The sequence below is a fragment of the Photinus pyralis genome, unplaced genomic scaffold, assembly GCF_008802855.1.
Source record: "Photinus pyralis isolate 1611_PpyrPB1 unplaced genomic scaffold, Ppyr1.3 Ppyr1.4_LG8, whole genome shotgun sequence".
In the NCBI taxonomy this organism is placed as follows: domain Eukaryota; kingdom Metazoa; phylum Arthropoda; class Insecta; order Coleoptera; family Lampyridae; genus Photinus; species Photinus pyralis.
This window is the reverse complement of record NW_022170819.1, coordinates 31,957,744-31,977,547: the sequence shown is the minus strand read 5'-3', so window position 1 is coordinate 31,977,547 and position 19,804 is coordinate 31,957,744. Positions and strand designations below refer to the sequence as shown.

General features: G+C 38.8%; 1 protein-coding gene across 1 annotated transcript in view; it reads right to left on the bottom strand.

The window, feature by feature from the left end:
* Window positions 1-19,804, bottom strand: part of LOC116178698 (matrix metalloproteinase-2-like) — a 216,235-nt gene that overhangs the window by 93,168 nt on the left and 103,263 nt on the right. The window contains exon 2 of the mRNA XM_031498276.1: window positions 11,296-11,558. Within this exon, the coding sequence (XP_031354136.1) occupies window positions 11,296-11,558 (263 nt within the window). The remainder of the gene's footprint in view (window positions 1-11,295; window positions 11,559-19,804) is intronic.

The following is a 19,804-nucleotide window of genomic DNA, read 5'->3' as shown; positions in this document are numbered from 1 at the left end:
AGGCGGCAACCCGACCATTAATTGCGTTACGGCGTGATTGATTGGACAATTTGAAAGGGGATTTTTCTTGTAAACTACCACTCGTTTTAATATCGATGCTAAATTTATCGACATGTTTAATGTGCATCTTGCAAGCTATTCAATTGGAAGAGGTTTATTGCGCCATTTCCTTCCTTACACTGTTTCCATTTGTATCCGATTGCTTTGTGTAGACCGAAAATGTTTAAATAGATATAACTGTCATTTGCCAACAACCCATTATTGTAATAAAACGAGTAAAATATAGAGCTCCATTTAAAATAAAAAACTTGTGTCTCATACCCCATTCACGGAGCACCCTGGACATACAAATAATTTTACGTTTTACACTAGCAAACAATTTCGTATTTTAAATTTTTTTTTGTAGTATCACCGTATCAAGAAATATCGTCCTCTAAGTGGACACCCTGTATAATACAAGATCTTAAACTTGAGTTGTGTCAAAAAAATCGAGGACCAAAACAAACATTTTTGTGTGTTTTGTGTAGAAGCTACCAAAACTCCTATCCAAGGTAGAGCACCCCTAAACGGGGGTCAATAAAAGATCTTGTTCCGACGAAATTTGAAAATTTGAAAACAAAATTCCGGCTGCAATTCTTGGTAGTCCGCCGTTTTCAGTTTTACTTTCAAATCATTATTGAATTTTTTGTTGGACTCTGTGGTTATCAGATTTTTCTTTAATTCTTCTAATCTGAAAAACTGTGCGCATTTAATCTAATCTTCATCTCAAATCCCACTCCATCTTAGACACCCTGTACACCAAAAAAAGAAAAACAAGTCTTATCTTCTTTTTCTTTAATTTTTAAAATTACGACTCAAGATAACTCGAATTTGTGGCGGATTGCGTAACTAATTTCAAAATGACTTGAAGGTGCATTTTCTGTAAGGTCAAAAAGCCACCCCTAGCTTCTGCAAAAAAATTTTCAATCATTTATCGCTCGTCTGTCAGGGTGGAATCTACCCTCAAAATATAAAAAAATGAAAAATAAGTTTTCGCCTTAAGTCGAGTAACTTTAAAGCACCTGATTTTTACAATATGCGATATGCTTGTCTTTACCAGAAAGATCTTTGGTTAAAATTTAAAAAAATACCTCTACAAATAAGAAAGTTGACATTGCGCAGTCTGCGCATTCACACATACATTTCTTGGTTGAGGTGGCAGAGCTATAAGCTACCGAGTGCAAAAAATTAACTAAATATCTTGAAAACTGTAAGAGTAGTTAAGGCCTCGGACGGATGGGCGGACTGATAAAGGGGCCATAATAGCGCCTTCCAACATGAGTTGGAAAATGCGCTAAAAATTCATATAGCCCACTTAGAAACAAGGTTTCACATTCTAAACATTTTTTATACTTTAGGGGTAGATTTCACCCTGCCAAACGAGCGGATAATAATTGGAGACACTGAGAATCGATGCGAATAGCCCAAGGTTAGCTAGAATGTGAAATACCTAAGTGTGCTATACGAATTTTTTATACTTTGGGCGTCGATTTCACCCTGTCAGACGGGCAGTAAGTGGTCAACAATTGTTTTGCAGATACTAGGGGCATTATTCTAGATCTGTTATTAAACTTCCAAAGAAACGTTGGCATAGTAAAGCTCCAAAGAAGTGCCAAGCGAGCAGAAGGCGAGTTTGATACAAACTTTGGCATAGTTAAGGTCCTGTGAAGGGTGGCCACAAAGGGAAACTGAGTGTACTTTTATTAGGACGCAAAATTTCATACCGACGACGCACGTGTGAATAATTAGCGCAAGCAAAAAAATCTCTATAAGTAAGAAAATTGACTTTGAGTAGTCTACGCAGATGAGCATCTGATGTTTACAATATGCGATATGCTTGTCTTTACTACAAGTATCTGTGGTTTAAAATCTCAGAAAAAATCTACATAAATAAAATTGCGCAATTTACGAATGCGTACCGGGTGACCCAATAAGACTGTTCCTCGGCCGTATAACTTGGGCTAAAAAAAATTATTATGTAAATCGGTTATGAAGAATCGCGGGAAAATATTTTCAAGTTCTTAAAATGACCACCAGAGGGCGTAACTGCCAACTCAAATTTTAAAATTTCATTTTCTTTAAATTTCGCATAATAAACTAAACATTCTTTTTTCACATTTTTGAAGAGAACCAGTTTATCTATCATTTTCGTAAAAACAAAAACTCCGTTATTCCAAAAACAAAGATGGTGTGGGGAGTTCAATTGTTTTTTCAATAACCTGCTTTAGCTTCTTAACCGTTTGACCGATTGTAACAAATTTTGTATCGTTGAAAAGAGCATTCCTTAGACAATGAGAATCAACCAAAATACAGTTAATTTAGTTGAACCCTTCTCCGCCAGGGGGCTAGTTTTGACACTATGATCCAAAATCCTAAAAAAATTTAAAAAATCAAATGGAATGATATGACTTTTTCTTTATGAAAACACCCAAAGAGGCCGGTGAAAACCGTTTTTCAAAATGTCGTTACTAACCTCAAATATTTGGAAAATGAGATTAATTAATTAATTATATAATAAAAATGTTTAAATTGTATGTTATTTGACGTATTTCCTGTATTTGTCGATGGCGCGAAAGATTGTTTGGAAAAGGGCCCTCCACTTTTAGGTAGGTCTTGGAAAATTAAACAAATGCAACACGATGCATTATAAAATAATAACAGCCGTAATTTGTAAATTATTCTGCCGTGTTTACATTCAGAAAGTGCAGTTTTTTGAATTTGTAATCTTTTCTAAAACCCCGATTTCTAACCAAGAAGCATTTAATATGCTGGCGGCGATGGTTCGTGGTCGATTCGGATAACGCAAATAGAAGATGTGGGCCGCAATGGTCGCATTTTGAAAACACTCAAAATATATCGCAAGCATATTGAATGCTTCTTGGTTAGAAATCGGCATTTTAGAAAAGATTACAAATTCAAAAAACGGCACTTTCTGAATGTAAACACAGCAGAATAATTGACAAAATACGGCTGTTATTATTTTATAATGCATCGTGTTTCATTTGTTTAATTTTCCAAGGCCTACCTATAAGTGTAGGGTGCTTATCTTTCGCGCCATCGACAAATACCGGAAATACGTAAAATCGTATATTAAGTAACAAGGGATTAAAATTAATTATTAATTTAAGCGTTTTTATTAATTAATTAACTAATCTCATTTTCCCAATATTTGAGGTTAGGAACGAGGAACGAGATTTTTCATAAAGAAAAAGTCATGTCATTCCATTTGATTTTTTTAGGATTTTGGATCATAGTGTCAAAACTAGCCCCCTGGCAGAGAAGGATTCAACTAAATTATCTATATTTTGATTCTCATCGCCCAAGGAATGTTCTTTTCAACCATACCAAATTTGTTAAAATCGGTCAAACGGTTAAGAAGTTAAAGCAGATTATTGCAAAGACAATTGAACCCCCCACACCATCTTTGTTATTGAAATAACTGGGTTTTTGTTTTTACGAAAATGATAGATAAACTGGTTCTCTTCTAAAATGTGAAAAAATTTTTTTAGTTTATTATGCGAAATTTAAAGAAAATGTAATTTTAAAATTTAAGATGGCAGTTACGCCCTCTGTTGGTTATTTTTAGAACTTGAAAATATTTTCCAGCGATTCTTCATGACCGATTCACCCGATAATAATTTAACCCCTAAGTTATATGACGAACGGTGCTCGAGATATTGGCGAGGACAGTCTTATTGGGTCACCCGGTACATTAATCGCCAAGAGTGCCACGAATACAAAAACATCGAACTAAAAATATTGAAAACTGTGTACGAGTAATTAAGGCCTTGGGCGGAGAGACAGGGAAAGTGGCTACAATAACGCACCGAACTTCGTTGGAAAATGCGCTAAAAAAGGGGACCATGTATAAAAGCGTGCAGGAATTCCGATAAGTTCGTCTTGAGTATTCAATCAATACCAGGAGGGTTTAAAAATAAATGTTGATACGCTTCCACTATACGGCACATCCAAGTTTACAATCTCGGATAACGATTCACCACCATTCCATTTACATAAGCTTTCGAAGTCGGAAGTCACCGACAACATTCAGGAAGGTTGCACTCAAAAACAATATTAGTTACACAAAACAAATCCCGAATAAAAGCTTTAACGAGGCAAAGTGGAAACTAATCCACCTTGCGAAACTTTCTCATTAAATAGTTGCGTGAATTGTTTGTTTGCCGAAAAAGTTGTTATCCTCTATAATTAAATTCGTAAATCCCTCACCAACTTTCAAATAATATTTAATCCCACACGTACACTCGGCGCAATCTATCATACTCGACGTCAATCAACATAGCGCGCTGCAATACCTAAAGCTATCTGTAGAAGTGCTATACATGGTGCAACAATCGTCCGTGAGGTGGAGCAAGACTACATCATTTTCCCGCCGTAACAAAATTACTGCAGTTTTAGCGTTTTTGGGAGTACTGACTTGGGTTTTTAAACTCGCTTCCTTGCACGTGATTGGATTCGTAACGCAAAACATCAAAATGTAATTGCATATCTGGAAAACTATGAATTTGAGTAGACAAACCACATTTTGTACCTACAAAATATGTTATTAACTTTCTGATAAACGCCCGACAATTAAAAACAATATACATATCAGCAAAAACTACATTACATTTTCTATAAGGATCGTTATACGAGGGAAGTTTTGTATGAACGTAACATAATATGCTATCGCATGAACAATTTTCTACAGTCAAACATTTTCTATTGCCAAGGGTTGGTTGCAATCGCTAAGTTGTCACTTTTATGTTCGATTCGAAGCTTACCCAATGACAGTTTCTATCAAGAGGAAACAGAGGCTCGAAGAATATCAGTGAGTAGTGGCAGTGACGAGGGAGAAAATAGTCCGTCCAACTTTCAAGTGAAATTCTGAAAACACGAACCGACGAAATCATGAAGAAAGTTGAAGATTTTATGTTGCATTTAACTTCTTTATTCCATCACAAACTTTTTCATTGAATTGAGGATGAGCTCTGGATACCTACACCTCCTCCGAGTCAGAATTAGATCCAGCGAAGGGTTCGTAAAAGTTTTCCGTTTTACTTTGCTAAGGGCACTCTCTGCTGGCTGGGGTTATTCCATTCTCCCCAGCTTCTCCGGTGCTTCACTCTACCTCCAAAACGTTTAGTGTTAGCAGATACAAGATAATTTTCGAGAATATGTCATACAACTCACCACCACGACACTGTGAAGTATGGAATATCTCTTAGGAAAAAAAAGCAAAAAGTCATTTCCCAAACACGTAGTACCGGGGGGTCGGGGGGCATAGAATACCCCCCAACAGATGAAAATGCGACTACCTTTTCCCAAAGACTACCATACAGGAGGAGTCCTAAGAGCACTCTTCCATGGCTAGGGGGTATGGGGGTCTTCATTCTTCCTCCAAAACGTTTAATTTTTGAAAAAAATACCATCAAACTCACCACCCCGATACTGTGTCTGCCCTTTCACGAAAATGTAGTATCGGAGTGTCTGGGGGGCATGGAATACGCCCCAGCAGACGAAGATGCGACTACCTTTTCCCTAAGACTACCATGAAAGTGATAGGAGTAAAAAATGACAAATTATGGAGTTCTTTTTTGGGAAGGGCACTCTCTGCTGGCTGGCATTACGTTAAGTTCACTTTTCGTTGGCGTTTCCGACGCGAAAGGTTAAAGTCTGCTCGTGAAGTTTAAAAATTGCTCGCGGGGAGGCAAGTGACGTGAAGGGAACGAAAGAACGCGATCGTCGTTTCTGAGGATCTCGCAAAAGTGGCAGTTTTAGGGGAATTTTTCGAAAGATAAAAAATTCCCCTTAAGTATGTGTGTTTTGTTCGTCTATCCGTCTGTCTGTTCCCCGTCTAACTCAAGAACGAAAAGAGGCAGCGATGTCAAACGTTCGCCAATCGATTTTACGAGTTCAAGGATCAGTGCTATTGAATATGAGCCAGATCAAAATTCTGGTTTCCGAATACGAGGTGGGTGGCAATAAATTCCCCTATTGAAAATCGTATGCGATATATAGTAATCTAATAGTATCTTGTTATACTTTTACTACCTCGGATACATTTGACGACACGTCACGCGTAATTTTCTCAAAATGATTCTACGAGGGTATCCTAAGGGAGAAATGTACTGTTTAATTCGAAAGTTATATGCACGTGCTTACCTATTCCTTTTAGCTAATTACTCTCAGCACCGATGCGCATCAGGTGCTTGGACTAAAACATAAGTGGGTTCATGAAAGCTTTCCCTCACTCGCAAGGGCGAAGACGCAATTTTCTGAAGGGGGTTATGGTTACAGTTTTAAGAGACGCTTAGAGAATTCTATGTAAAAAGGGGTCAAAACGTTTGTCGGGATCCGGCGAGCCAAGGTCCGTAGGAAAGCGTTGAATTTCAACACAATTCTGGGACGTTATACAATAACAAAATTATATATTCGAAACTGAAGACGAATTTGTTAGCGCATTTGTTAAGAATAAAAAAAAATGTGCTATTGTTTGCGTTTTGTCCGTCCGTTCGTCTGTCCGGACCCACTTCTGCAGTTTCGAACTACATCTAGCCTATACCTTGAAGGTGTGCCAGACGTCCATCAAATTTCGCTGTCTAAAAGGCCCCCCGCCCCCCCTCGAATTATTTCTTGAGATGCTGTTTTTGAAAGTAAAACGTGCATAACTTTTACACACGACAACCAATTGGTCTCAGATTTTGGTATATTGGTGCCAAGGTAAACTTTAGGAAATGAGGGGGGGGGGGGGTTAAACACATGTTCTACCCTTCATGGTATTTTAATGAAAAGTCTCATCGAAAGAAATTGGTTTGTAGAAACTATAACTTTCCCGTGCGACTCTTTTTCGAGATCAGTGAGCAACAGGGCCTTAGGGGGGGGGGGCCGTTTTCTACCAACTACTGCCCTTCTGTCTGTCCTCTTATCAAGGTACGGAGCGGAGGGGGAGGGGGGGGGCTGTAGAACTAGTTTTATCCTTCATGGTACTCTAATGAAAGGTCTCAACGAAAGGAATTAATTTCTACTAACCATAGCCCTCCTCCTCGACCTCTTATCGTGATCGGGGGATATATTATCCCTTATAACTCAAGAACGGATTGTCGGAAGAGGGTACTCACAAAGAGCGATTGAGACGTCTGCAAGAATTATATCCATTGGTGATGTCAAAACAAAAGCTATTTCGGTTAAAAAAATGCGCTTTATCTGTACAAGAGTTGTGCACAATTTATACTTCTTTTAACTCTCATATAAAGAAGCCCAAGAACAATTTTTATCACCCCCTTGCGCCGAAGCTGCCGCTTAAACTGAGAACAGAAGAGGTCGTTTTTCGGAAAACTAACTAGATTGAAGGTCCATAGTGGGTGCAGGAGGAAAGTTACAAAAAACGCTCGCGGCCCCGTAGGCCCGTACGGAGGTGACGTGACGCGAGGCGAAGCGGACCACATGTAAATCTTTCTGAATGCGCTTTTCGGGGATGAAACGGTTTTCCATTTGGGAGAAATAAGAAATGGCATTTTGGGTACGGCTGGGATACCGAACGGGACGCCCTAACTGGGGAAACAAAAATGGGGGAGGGGGAGTATAGCAAGGTTCGGTTTCGGTTGAAGTATGCTCGCGGTGGGCCGGGAATCGTGGAGGGAACGAAAGGAAGGTAGGAGGTTTTCCTTCGGAGGTACTTTTTTGAAAATTTCTCAAAATCGGGACTTGTTCTTAAACTTTTACTGCCTTCAATACCGTGTGTCCTATTTTGGTAGACACTGCAGTGTATGTTTCTGGGCTGTTTTTAAAGAAAGCGACTTGCGGTTTTCGCGACCCTCTGTAACTTTGTTGTGAAACGTTTAATGCCACAAACAGAATGAATCTAGCTACTTTTGTTTCTGAGATACAGGGTGAAAAAGAAAAGTTTAACTTTTTGGGATGTCCTCATTTACCAAAAACTTTTTTTTTTTACTAAAACCGAGATTAAAAGAGTGGCAAATTTTTACGGAAATCTGCGGTCCCGAAGTGACGTTTTCGTGGTCTCATAGGAAGCAGTTTGACGAGAATAATTAATAGTAACACACCGAACAAAACATCACATATAAATTCATTCGCAAATTCAGAAAAATTATCGAATCCATCGAAATTAAAACAAGAGAGATCGTCTACAATCGATAGTGGAGTCCAATATACAGGGTTTCCCAAAAGTCCCGTGACGGCGCTAAAACATTTTTTTTTTAATTGCAACCCCTGTGGAGTTTACATCGCCATAATGTGACTAGCCTCCCGGCTCCGGTATTCATACGAATCCCGGTTTTACTACGACATCACGCTAGTGACGTCAGCGATGACCGGGATTATTATAAATCCCGGCGGGGTAAGTTATTTAAACATTTAAGATAGAGTTGATAGCATTATACACTTAAGTACGTAGGTACCTACTTTATAGGAGTATAATATTTATTCAAAATTGGTAACTACTAGAAAAATACAATAAATTCTGAACACATATACCTATATACGAATTATATTAATAGTGTGAACTGAGTTACTCGTAGATATTAATTATTTGTTCACGTCTTACATTCCAAACAAATCGATTCATTTGAACATTTTGGTATTTTCTTTAAAGTTGCACAGTTAACGTGCTTCCACCGGAGGCATGAAGCACACATAATGCAATCAGATTGATTTCTGATAATTTCTGAATTGCATAACACACACAGCCATTCGTTTTGCTCCCTTAAATTTTGGACAACTTGCCAAGCAGCACCAGAGAAAAAGTTACTGAAATATTAAACGTAAAACTCACGTGTAAACAATCACAAACATCGCACCAAGTTGTCAGCCGGGATTTATAATAATCCCGGTCGTCGCTGACGTCACTAGCGTGATGTCATATAGTGCAGCCGGGATTCGTATGAATACCGGAGCCGGGAGGCTAGTCACACCGTATTTTTTAATTATCATTAAAATAGGGCGAAAATCTCCAGTGTGAGATGCCTCAACCTTAGCAACGTCCTGTGAATATGATTGTCGATACGAAGCACCCTATACATCATGTTAGTTACACAAGCTGCCAACCGAAATCTGGTGGGATTACAGAAAAGGGGAAGAGAGCGAAGATGAGACGGATGGAATTTCTCGGAAAACCACATGTGTTTACCATTTCAAACACCTGCAGTCCAGTTTTTTTCCTAGAAATGCGTGAAATGCAGGGAATGGGCGATTTTCGGGTGGTTTTTAGGGGTGTTAGGAGATCAAGTTACCGCGTCGCTTGGGGCAGTCAATAAATACGATTTAACATGTGTGTTCATGGTCTTTTTCTTGTGACCGGCTTAAGTGTTTGCATGTGTCCCACTGTTTGCGTATCGTGCTTATTAGTCACTCTCAATTATTTCATTGCATTCCAATATACAGGGTGATTCCTATAGTACCTGCCACCGTTTGGGAGCGTGTAGGTGGTGCGTAGGGGAGTATTTTGATATAGGACACTTGGGGTCGGAAATCTAAAATAAGGGTGCCAGAGCCAAATTTACCTTCTGGAATTTCGCGCCTGTAGGTAGGCAACCCAACCGGCCGGCGGGGCACACGGAGCGATCTCAGGCGGCGATGTGTGGCTGACACTTGATCAGAATTTTGTTTAAACCCACGAAATCCTGTCTGCAACGACGCGTATCAAGTGAATAAACACTATGGCACGTTTTACTAACACGGAATACGCGGACATGCACTTCATGTACGGATTGGCAAATGGTAAGGCATTTACCAACGGGCGATCGCGATCACGGGCGCTAGTGGGCTGCGAAATAGGAGGAGGTCGGTGTAAACAAACTTTTCGAAATGGGTGCTTAAATGACCCAAGTATCGATGTGCATCACGAATCTGTGTGTAAAGTTAAGCCTCCGTCAGCTTACCTGCAATTGCCCTGTCTCGCACAGACGGAAGTGAACTTCTTGAAAGACCTGTCTGCAGGGTAACTGACGGTTTGGATACCGCTCAGCGTACGCTCGTCGTGCAGCTCGTGCGTTACCATTTGCCAATCCGTACATGAAGTGCATGTCCGCGTATTCCGTGTTAGTGAAACGTGCCATAGTGTTTATTCACTTGATACGCGTCGTTGCAGACGGGATTTCGTGGGTTTAAACAAAATTCTGATCAAGTGTCAGCCACACATCGCCGCCTGAGATCGCTCCGTGTGCACCGCCGGCCGGTTGGGTTGCCTACCTACAGGCGCGAAATTCCAGAAGGTAAATTTGGCTCTGGCACCCTTAATTTAGATTTCCGACCCCAAGTGTCCTATATCAAAATACTCCCCTACGCACCACCTACACGCTCCCAAACGGTGGCAGGTACTATAGGAATCACCCTGTATGTGTTTATTTGGGCTGTGAGTAATCAAGAGGGAAGTGTGCTTGTTTAGAGGGGATCGAGTTATTCAAGTTTACACGGGCCATGGTGAACCTAACACTAACATTTTCACTCGTTCCGAAACCCAACAACTTTAGCCCACGTCTACAGGCACCCCCCTGGGCCTGGGTAATCCTACCGCCCGGCGAGGCATATTTAATATCTCTTAGTTTTGTCTGATGTATGTGTTGTAATACCTGGGGAATGGCTCGATTCCATTTTGGTTACTCATGGCGTGTATGTTGTATTTACCCCGGTTCCGAGAGGGCTCAAAAGTGCTGTACATTAGATGTTAGCTGTATGCAGTTTGCCTAATTCGTAAGGTAAATGACGGAGTAGTATAGACCCTCTGCAGGGGCGCCGTATTGGTATTGGTATTAGCTTCAATATAATCTTAATCAGCTATTGCTTTTGGTGTTCCTTGCCCATAAGACGCCCTCAGTGCCGGCTGAGAACCCGGTTATTACACAACGTAGGTGTCCTACATGACGATCACGATCTTAGTGCACTCGGAGTGGCCCCTGAGTGACCGATTCTCACGGGAAATGTACGCGAGAATATTCAAATAAGCAGCCATGTTAGTTTGGCGTTCCCGCTACTACAGAATATGGTCAAATATTGGTCCTTTGAGCCGAATTCATTTCTTTTCGATTTTTTTCGCTTTTTTTAACATTGCATCGACGTCTCAACAAACCCAAACACAATTTACACTACGGTTAAGCAAAATTTCGTGTTTTTATAGATCTCTTAATCGTTAATCAACAAAAACGTCGATTTAGCTTTTATTATACAGATCTGGCACAAATTACGACATGTGGATGTTTTGGGACCATCATTTTTAAACTGAGTAAAAAGAACGAGACTTACCTCCACGTGATGTTGTTGTAAGGCCACTTCTGCCCCTGTATCGTAAATCTCTTCCGCCTCATATTGTGTGGCTCAATGTCCGGAACGCCGCACCGCGGTCTTTTCAAAAGCGTTTTCGTCTTTTCGTCCAACTTTCCCGTAACCGGTAAACCACTAAACTGCTGAAGTTCACTAATAGCCTGCCGCACTGACTCTTCCGTCCGAAGGGCACCAGCCTCCGCCGACATAGGACTCAAATACCCGAATTGCATTAAATAGTTTTGCTGCAACAAACAAACGAATTTCAGTAACGGAAACACTTCCATCTTTCTTCGGTCGATCTCAACCGGAAGAGGCAATCGGCCGTATTAAATCTTTTTCTAATTGCCACAATCATTTATTATAAAAAGAAAGCGCGAAGGTCAACGTTAACGGTCTTTTTGTTTCGCGAGTTTGTTTTCGAACTGGACACGTCCGATTGGAAAAAATTCATTGAGAACATTTTGTGACACTAAAAATAAAACGCGTACGAAACAATTTAATAAATATATTCGGTCGGTTGACTCATTTCGAGGCAATTACAATCAAGAGACAATTACGTTTATAATAAATTAATGGCGTCCACTTTTAATAGCCTGTCTCGGTTCTTTCTTCTTTCAAAAGGTTAAGTCTTTAAAGTTGAACTCTAATGGAGCGACACATACACAATTTAATTTCCGAAAAAAATGCTCCCCGTTCTTTCATTCATTTAGAAATTGTGCCTAGGTGTTTTAATGAATCATTTGCATACGCAATGGTTTTTTTCCCACACGTGACCCTTTCAAAAACAATACACAAAGGGAATATTACGAAGAGGGAACTCGCTGGATTCACAAAACTTTCTCAAAAATCAGAAATTGATGATAGGTCCTATCCTCAAATGGAATGATTTGGGGTGTTCGCCATCAAGAAATATCGGGATAAAGATAACCCAAAAACAAAGCCCAGACAGATTTATTCTGGCCTATCGTCAAAAATGTAAGATGGAGCTTGGACATCTATTAGTAAATATACAGGATGCCCGTTTTTACAGCTCCAACATGGGATCACGGTTATTAGAAGAGATGCAATGTAGTTTAAATTTGCGTATTTTGGTTCCCAATAATATTCCATTACGAAAATTCAGATGTCTTCAGGGGCTGCTGAGATTTAAAAAAAACGGAAATTTTCAATTTTCGATTTTACCTTTTATTTCGACAAGAAGTTCTAAACTCAAACGCAAAATTATTAAAGCACCTTTTTATGAGGAATCCAAATATGTTATCAAAAAATTCAAGGCACTCTAGACTTGGAAGAGACAGTGCTTTTTTATTTCTTATGACAGCCATCTTGGATTTTAGCATTTTTGAATAAAATTTCAAAATCTCAGAAGCGAAATTATCTGGTAATGGTTGAGACTCCACTTTAACAAGATAAAATCTTTTCAATTAAAAATAAATTGTGCACTTTTGGGCAGCGATAAAGCGCATTTTTTAAAAACCGAAATAGGTTAGTAAATAGTTTTTCGTCGTCGACTTACAACTTCATTGAATTTCGACTTTCGTCGACGTTCGACTTTCGACTTCGTGAATACTCTCCTCCGGCAAACCGTTTTCGAGATATTCGCTCTTAAAGTTTTGACATTTCTTCCAGACGTCCCAATCGGGGTAAGGGGTAAGAAAGAAGTTGGTAGAATACTGAAACCTTTCATTAGAATACAAAGATAAAATCAACTTCTACACTCCCCCCCGCAGGAGTGGGTCCGGACGGACGGATGGGAAAAATGCAAACAATAGCACATTTTTTGTTCTTAAAAAATGCGCCAAACAACATAAGAGCGCGTCGACTTTCGACGACTTTTGACTTTCATCAATTTTTGACATTCGTCGATTTTCGACTTTCGTCAATTTTTGAGTTTCGTCGACTTTCGACTTTCATCACTTTTGACTTTCGTCGATTTTCGACTTTTGTCGACTTACAACTTTCGTTGAATTTCGACTTTCGTCGACGTTCGACTTTCGACTTCGTGAATACTCTCCTCCGGCAAACCGTTTTCGAGATATTCGCTCTTAAAGTTTTGACATTTCTTCCAGACGTCCCAATCGGGGTAAGGGGTAAGAAAGAAGTTGGTAGAATACTGAAACCTTTCATTAGAATACAAAGATAAAATCAACTTCTACACTCCCCCCCGCAGGAGTGGGTCCGGACGGACGGATGGGAAAAATGCAAACAATAGCACATTTTTTGTTCTTAAAAAATGCGCCAAACAACATAAGAGCGCGTCGACTTTCGACGACTTTTGACTTTCATCAATTTTTGACATTCGTCGATTTTCGACTTTCGTCAATTTTTGAGTTTCGTCGACTTTCGACTTTCATCACTTTTGACTTTCGTCGATTTTCGACTTTTGTCGACTTACAACTTTCGTTGAATTTCGACTTTCGTCGACGTTCGACTTTCGACTTCGTGAATACTCTCCTCCGGCAAACCGTTTTCGAGATATTCGCTCTTAAAGTTTTGACATTTCTTCCAGAGGTCCCAATCGACCTTTGTGAGTACCCTCCCTCCGGCTTCTCCGACAATCCGATCTTGGGATATAAGGAATTATATGAACCAGTTCCGCCCCCTCCCCAACCCTCTATTGTGATAAGGAGTAAGAAAGAAGGGCGGTAGTTGGTAGAAAACTGAAACCTTTCATTAGAATACAAAAATAAAATCACCTTCTACCCCCCCCCCCCCACCCCCACCCCAAACCGCAGAAGAGGGTCCGGACAGACGGATAGACGGACGGGTAAAATGCAAACAATAGCACATTTTTTATTCTTGCAAAATGCGCTAAACAACATAAAAGCACGTCGATTTTCGACTTTCGTCGACTTTCTACTTTCGTCGAATTTCAACTTTCGTCGACTTGACTTTCGTCGATTTTTTAGTTTCGTCGACTTTTGACTTTCGTCCATTTTCGGACTTTCAGCTTTCGACTTTCGACGGCTTCCGAACTTTCGTCGACTTTGGACTTTCATCGACTTTTGACTTTCATCGACTTTCGTTGTGTTTTGTCGACTTTCGACGACTTTCTACTTTCGTCGAATTTCGACGTTCGTCGATTTTCGACTTTCGACTTTCGTCGACTTCTTACTTTCGTCGACTTTCGAATTTCATCGACTTTCAACTTTCGTCGACTTTTGAGTTTCGTCGATTTTCGACTTTCTTCGTGCTTCATACGACAAAATAAGCCAAAAAATGAGCATTAAAATAAGATACAACCTTTGAAGCATATGAATAGTAATAATAATAAGAAGAATAGAATACCGGCCGTAGCGACCGTCCGATGCCGTTCTATGTGCGCGTACCTAATGTGCATTTAATTTTTCGAATTTTCTTGAAATAGGTAACGTAGACATTTTTGAGGTTTTAAGATTTTAAGGGTTAGGTATCAGTTTAGACATTCCTCAATCATGTGAAATCTATAGGGTGCAAACATTAAATAGCGAATTTTTCAATAAATTAGATTTGGCGGAATTTAAAAGGTCCCTGAGTAATTGGTAGTGAAATTGAAGATCGTTGAATCGTATTTTCGATTGAACTGAGCATTGTTCTCGTAATTAGTTTCGGAAGCCTAGGCAACGAGATTTCGGGAATTTAGATAATATTCGGGTTAACTGGTTACAACCACTGCATAAATATGAGATCACTCGGTGGCGTGAGATTTGCAAGTCTTGCATATTTCAGAAAAAAAACGTGGGATTTGAATTATTACCCTAGTTCTGGATTGATTCGTATGGCGGGATTTAAGCAACGAATTAACGATTAAAGTTGTCGGTCTGCGTTAATACGTCATCATTTTGTAGGCATTCATTAATCAGTAAGATATTAAGGGGGGGGGGGGGGACTTCTGAATTACCTACGGGCAGCATAGTTTATTTTAATCCGGTATCGAGTAACTAAAAAACTCGCGAAATATCGATTTGTGGGAAAGTAATACCGAAAAAAGTTTTCTTGGAAACGTATCTAATCTTTCGTCCGCGAGAACCAGGTTGCGGTCAAGGACAAACTAATTAAACGCGCCATTAAATTTTTGTTATGTTGAGAAGAGTTACTGTTAAATTCCGAATCTATGAATTTCTCACAGAAGTTTGTGCGTTTGTTAAAACATTCACGTAGGTAGAGCAGGCGAGTTTACGTAAATATTAAAAAAAAAAAGTTTAAAACCAGTAAGAGGCCTGCTTATTAAACCTAAAGATGTATCATTCGAAAAAATATAAATAAAATAAACGTTCAGTTGTAGGTTCTCTCTATTTTATAGTGGGTGACGTGCTAAATAAGGGCTAGCTATAGACTGTAAATAAGTGAACATCTGCAAATTCTTAGCGAAAATGTTTCAGTATAGCCATTGAATAATAAATCTATTCAATGGTATAGCACAATAATGAGAACGGTCTACAGAAATTAAGACTAGACGTCGGTCGTCTGGGAATTTGTAACAACAAAATTGGACCTCTCGATAAGCATCGATCAGATTAAAACCTAATGGCACCCACTTACCAGATGCAAAAGTGCGAGATCTCTTGTAAAAAAAGGGACACAGATCTACCGCAAACGCCATCGGCATATTAAAGCATGGAAGACAACAAACACTACAAGAATACAGATGGACTTGTAGGTGGGTCAAACTATAAATAAATCCGACTAGAACTACAGCCAACGGGTAGGCCGCCGACCCTGTACATTGTTAACGTCACCCTAAATAGTTTATTGCTTCCCTTGCGATTTTGTGCCGTGAATGTTTAATTACCGCTTAAAGGTGGCGCAAATCATCCATAAACTTCGCGCTAGATTGGGAGATCGGTAGCCTTGCGCAATTATGTAAATTATCTCGAGAGTTATCTTGTAACAGTGTAATTTTATATACATTCCTTACGGCATAATAAAGCGAAGGACGTTCTTTTTCACGCCGCATTAATTAAGAATATCTTTGTTGTTTCTCGCGAGCTTCCCTTTTAATAACGTCCGGAACTGTCTCTTCTATTGTATGGAGTGGTAAATTTCAGCCTGCGATAGCATATTAATTGGCAAAGATATTAATTAAGTTCAGTGCCTTTGAAAGGTCATCCGACACTATATGCACGACTTTAAAATTCTGAAAAACTGAAAAATTGGGGGGCGCAAATGAAGGTTGCCGCCGGCCTGCGTGGCGCAGTGGAGTGAAAGTTCGACTGCGGTCCTAAGGGCCTCGGTTCGAATCCGGGTTCGGGCATGGATATTTGTAAATGTATGGTTTGTTGGGTTGGTAGAGAAGCCCCCCCCCCTCCCCCACTTAAAATAAAGACAATTACATTTAAAAATCAAAGGTATTCGGGGCGCAAACCAAGCGCAAACGACCACTACAAAAAAACCAGATTTGAAAAATGGCGGACAGTATGGAATTTTGTATTTGGAATAACTGAAAAACAGAGGGGGCGCAATCGGTCGCTTTGTGAAAAAATAACTATTTGTAAAATTGGGGGGGGGGGGGGGGGGGGGAGGGGGGCAAACATGTAAAGCAAGGTTTTTATTGCAAAGTTTAATCAGTAGGGGTTATTTCTAATGCTTAATAAAATAAATGCATTACATATTACAATATCAAAAGATTGTATTACCTACATTTTGAACTGTAATTTTATAATTTTTCAATTCTTTTGCAGGGTGTAGTTGAAAACTTATAAATAAATGATAAAAAATCAAAACAGTAAAGAGTTAAATCTTAATTTAATACCACTATACAGGGTGTACCTAAATATGATGTACAAAGTGGAAAGGGCTAATTATTTGGATTATTTGATGACTAAAAGCGTAAAAGTTCATATAAACGTAGGTCCGCAAACGCTTCGTTACCGATCAACAGGGTGTGATAATTTTACGATTTTTAAGGTTTTTACTTTTTCAAATGCCAACTGTCAACACTAATAAAAACCAGAGATTATCCAAATAAAACCAGGACGTACTGGTCATTTTAAAAATTTCACTTTCATTTACGGAAAATTTTATTCTTTTGTCGATAACGGTCGCACTCGCAGATACTAAAACAATACAAGAGACTTCTAAAAAAACCAGAAAATCAATTTCTCATTTTACAATCTACCAATGATTTAAACCCTTCAGCGTAACATGTACTCCAAATTTTAGCTAAATATCTCAAAAACTGGTGTTGATTACAAGCTTGGCTCTGCAATTTATTTTATTTTATATTTATAAACTCTCTAGAGTCTAGACGGTCTAAAAGCTCCCTTTAAAATCTCCACAAGTTTTCAAATGTCTTCCTAGACACTCTGGGCCTTAATTATTCTAAAACTGTCTAGGACTGAAAATCCTTAATTTCCAACCTTTTATGGGTCTTTAAAGCTGCTTAATAGCCTTTAAGAGCCACATAAAATCTCAAAGTACTTCAAACATTTCAAAATCTTACGAATTTTAATATTCTTTAAGAGACTTGTAAGGTCTTCAAAGACCTTGTACAGGTTGTCCCATTAATACAGGCTTAGTGTAAAGAATAGAAACAGGTCATAGGCTATATCTATGGAACCGTTAATTGGAAAAAATTTTGTTAACAAAAGAGGCCAAGAGAACGCACTGGAAATTATTTGTTTCCGAGTTTGCCGCTAGAGGGCGTACGATTCATGGTTAAGTTGACTTTTTTCCTAAAATATACCTAACAAACATGCATAAAAAATACATGCATCGCAATCTTGTATTAATTTTGCATCATTTTGATGCAGCACATATTGCTATAACTCATTAAATATGAGGGGTGGGGGAAGGGGAACATTTGTCGTAACTTCGGTTTACATTAACCGACTTTCACATATTATAGGTCTTGTTGGAAAGAGTTCTCTTCGTGGAATCGGATTTTAGATGAATAGAGTATTTTTAGTAAATGTGATAAGTGGTAGAGGGCGCGATGTGACATTAACATATACTTTGCAGGTTTTTTTTTAAATTTCAAACGGAACCATATAATTATTATATGATATTAGCAAATAAGATGAAAAAGTGAGAATATCAATGAAAACCGCATTTTGATATCTGTTTCCTAAGCAGAGATATGGAAAAAATACGAACATTCACAAACTCTAATTTCTCTCATTTTCGCAATATATCTGCTTAGGAAACAGATATCAAAATGCCCTTTTCACTAATATTCTCACTTTTTCAAAATAATATATAATAATTATATCGTCCCATTTGAAATTTTCAAAAAAACCTGCAAAGTATATGTTAATCACGCCCTCTATTACTCATCACATTTACTAAATCCTTAAATAGTTATTCCTCTTCCCCCACCGCACGTATTATATGAACTAGAGCAATATGTGCTGCATCAAAATGAAGCAAAATTAATACAAGATTGCGATGTATGTATTTTTTATGCTTGCTTGTTGGGTATATTTTAGGAAAAAAGTCATTTTTCTACTTAACCATGAATCGTACGCCCTCTAGCGGCAAACTCAGACACTTGAAAATAATCCGCTACTTGCTCTGTGATGTTTTTTGACAGAACCTGGATCTAGAAAATATAGACTACATTTGTGTTATAATAGCATATTTTTAAAGATATTATGTACAGGGTGTAACAATAAGTAAAAGGACACATTTTTCCAAATAAACCAAATATCGCAGTCATATCGTGTTACCCAGACCTACCCTTAAAAACCCATAAAGATACTCCAAAGCCCTCAAAGGTTCTATTCATGAACGGAGAAGAAAACTTAAGGAAGTCTAGAAAATGATTTGTAAAAGCTCTAAAAAACTTCTCAAATTCTTCAAATGCTCCAAAAGCCCCTAGAAGACCCTTGAAGTCTCTTTAAAACCTGTTAGCGAACCATAAGACTTTAAAGACCATGACATGTACTTAGAGAGCCTTGCTACTCGTAATGGGCTCTAAATACGGATATTTAATACTCTGAAAAATATAATTAAAGACTCTTAACGGCTTTTGAAGGCTTCTTGAAGGCCATATATACTATTGCGGACTCTTGGAGAGAGTGATGAATGCTCTTAAATGCTCTGAGAGACTACCAAAGGCTTTACACTGTTCTTAAACACTATATAAAGATACCGTAGATGACTTTTGAGTTTTTTTTAAAGACCTTTGGAGGCGTTTAAAGACTAAAAGCCTCTAGAAGGTTATTGGAGGCACTTTGTCTAAACTTTTGAAGACTTGCCCTGGCATTTCTCCAGTTTGGGTCGTGGACTTGGTAAAGGGGATTCCTACGGTTACGTCAAAATTCTTGTTCTAGCTTCATTTACAATTGAGTGGTTCTTGTCTTGGCTAAAGTAACATGAGCGCTTGTCCTAAGTTCGTGTGATTCTTGTCTTGGCTAGAGTAAAATGGGTTCTTGTCAGTACTAAAATAAAAAACTCGAAAGTTCTGAAACGAATTTTCCTAAACTTTAAACAAATCAGTTTTTGAGTCAAAATCTGTTGTGTCTTTGAAAAACATTTTACGGTGTAGAACTCTTTTTTATGGTCCACT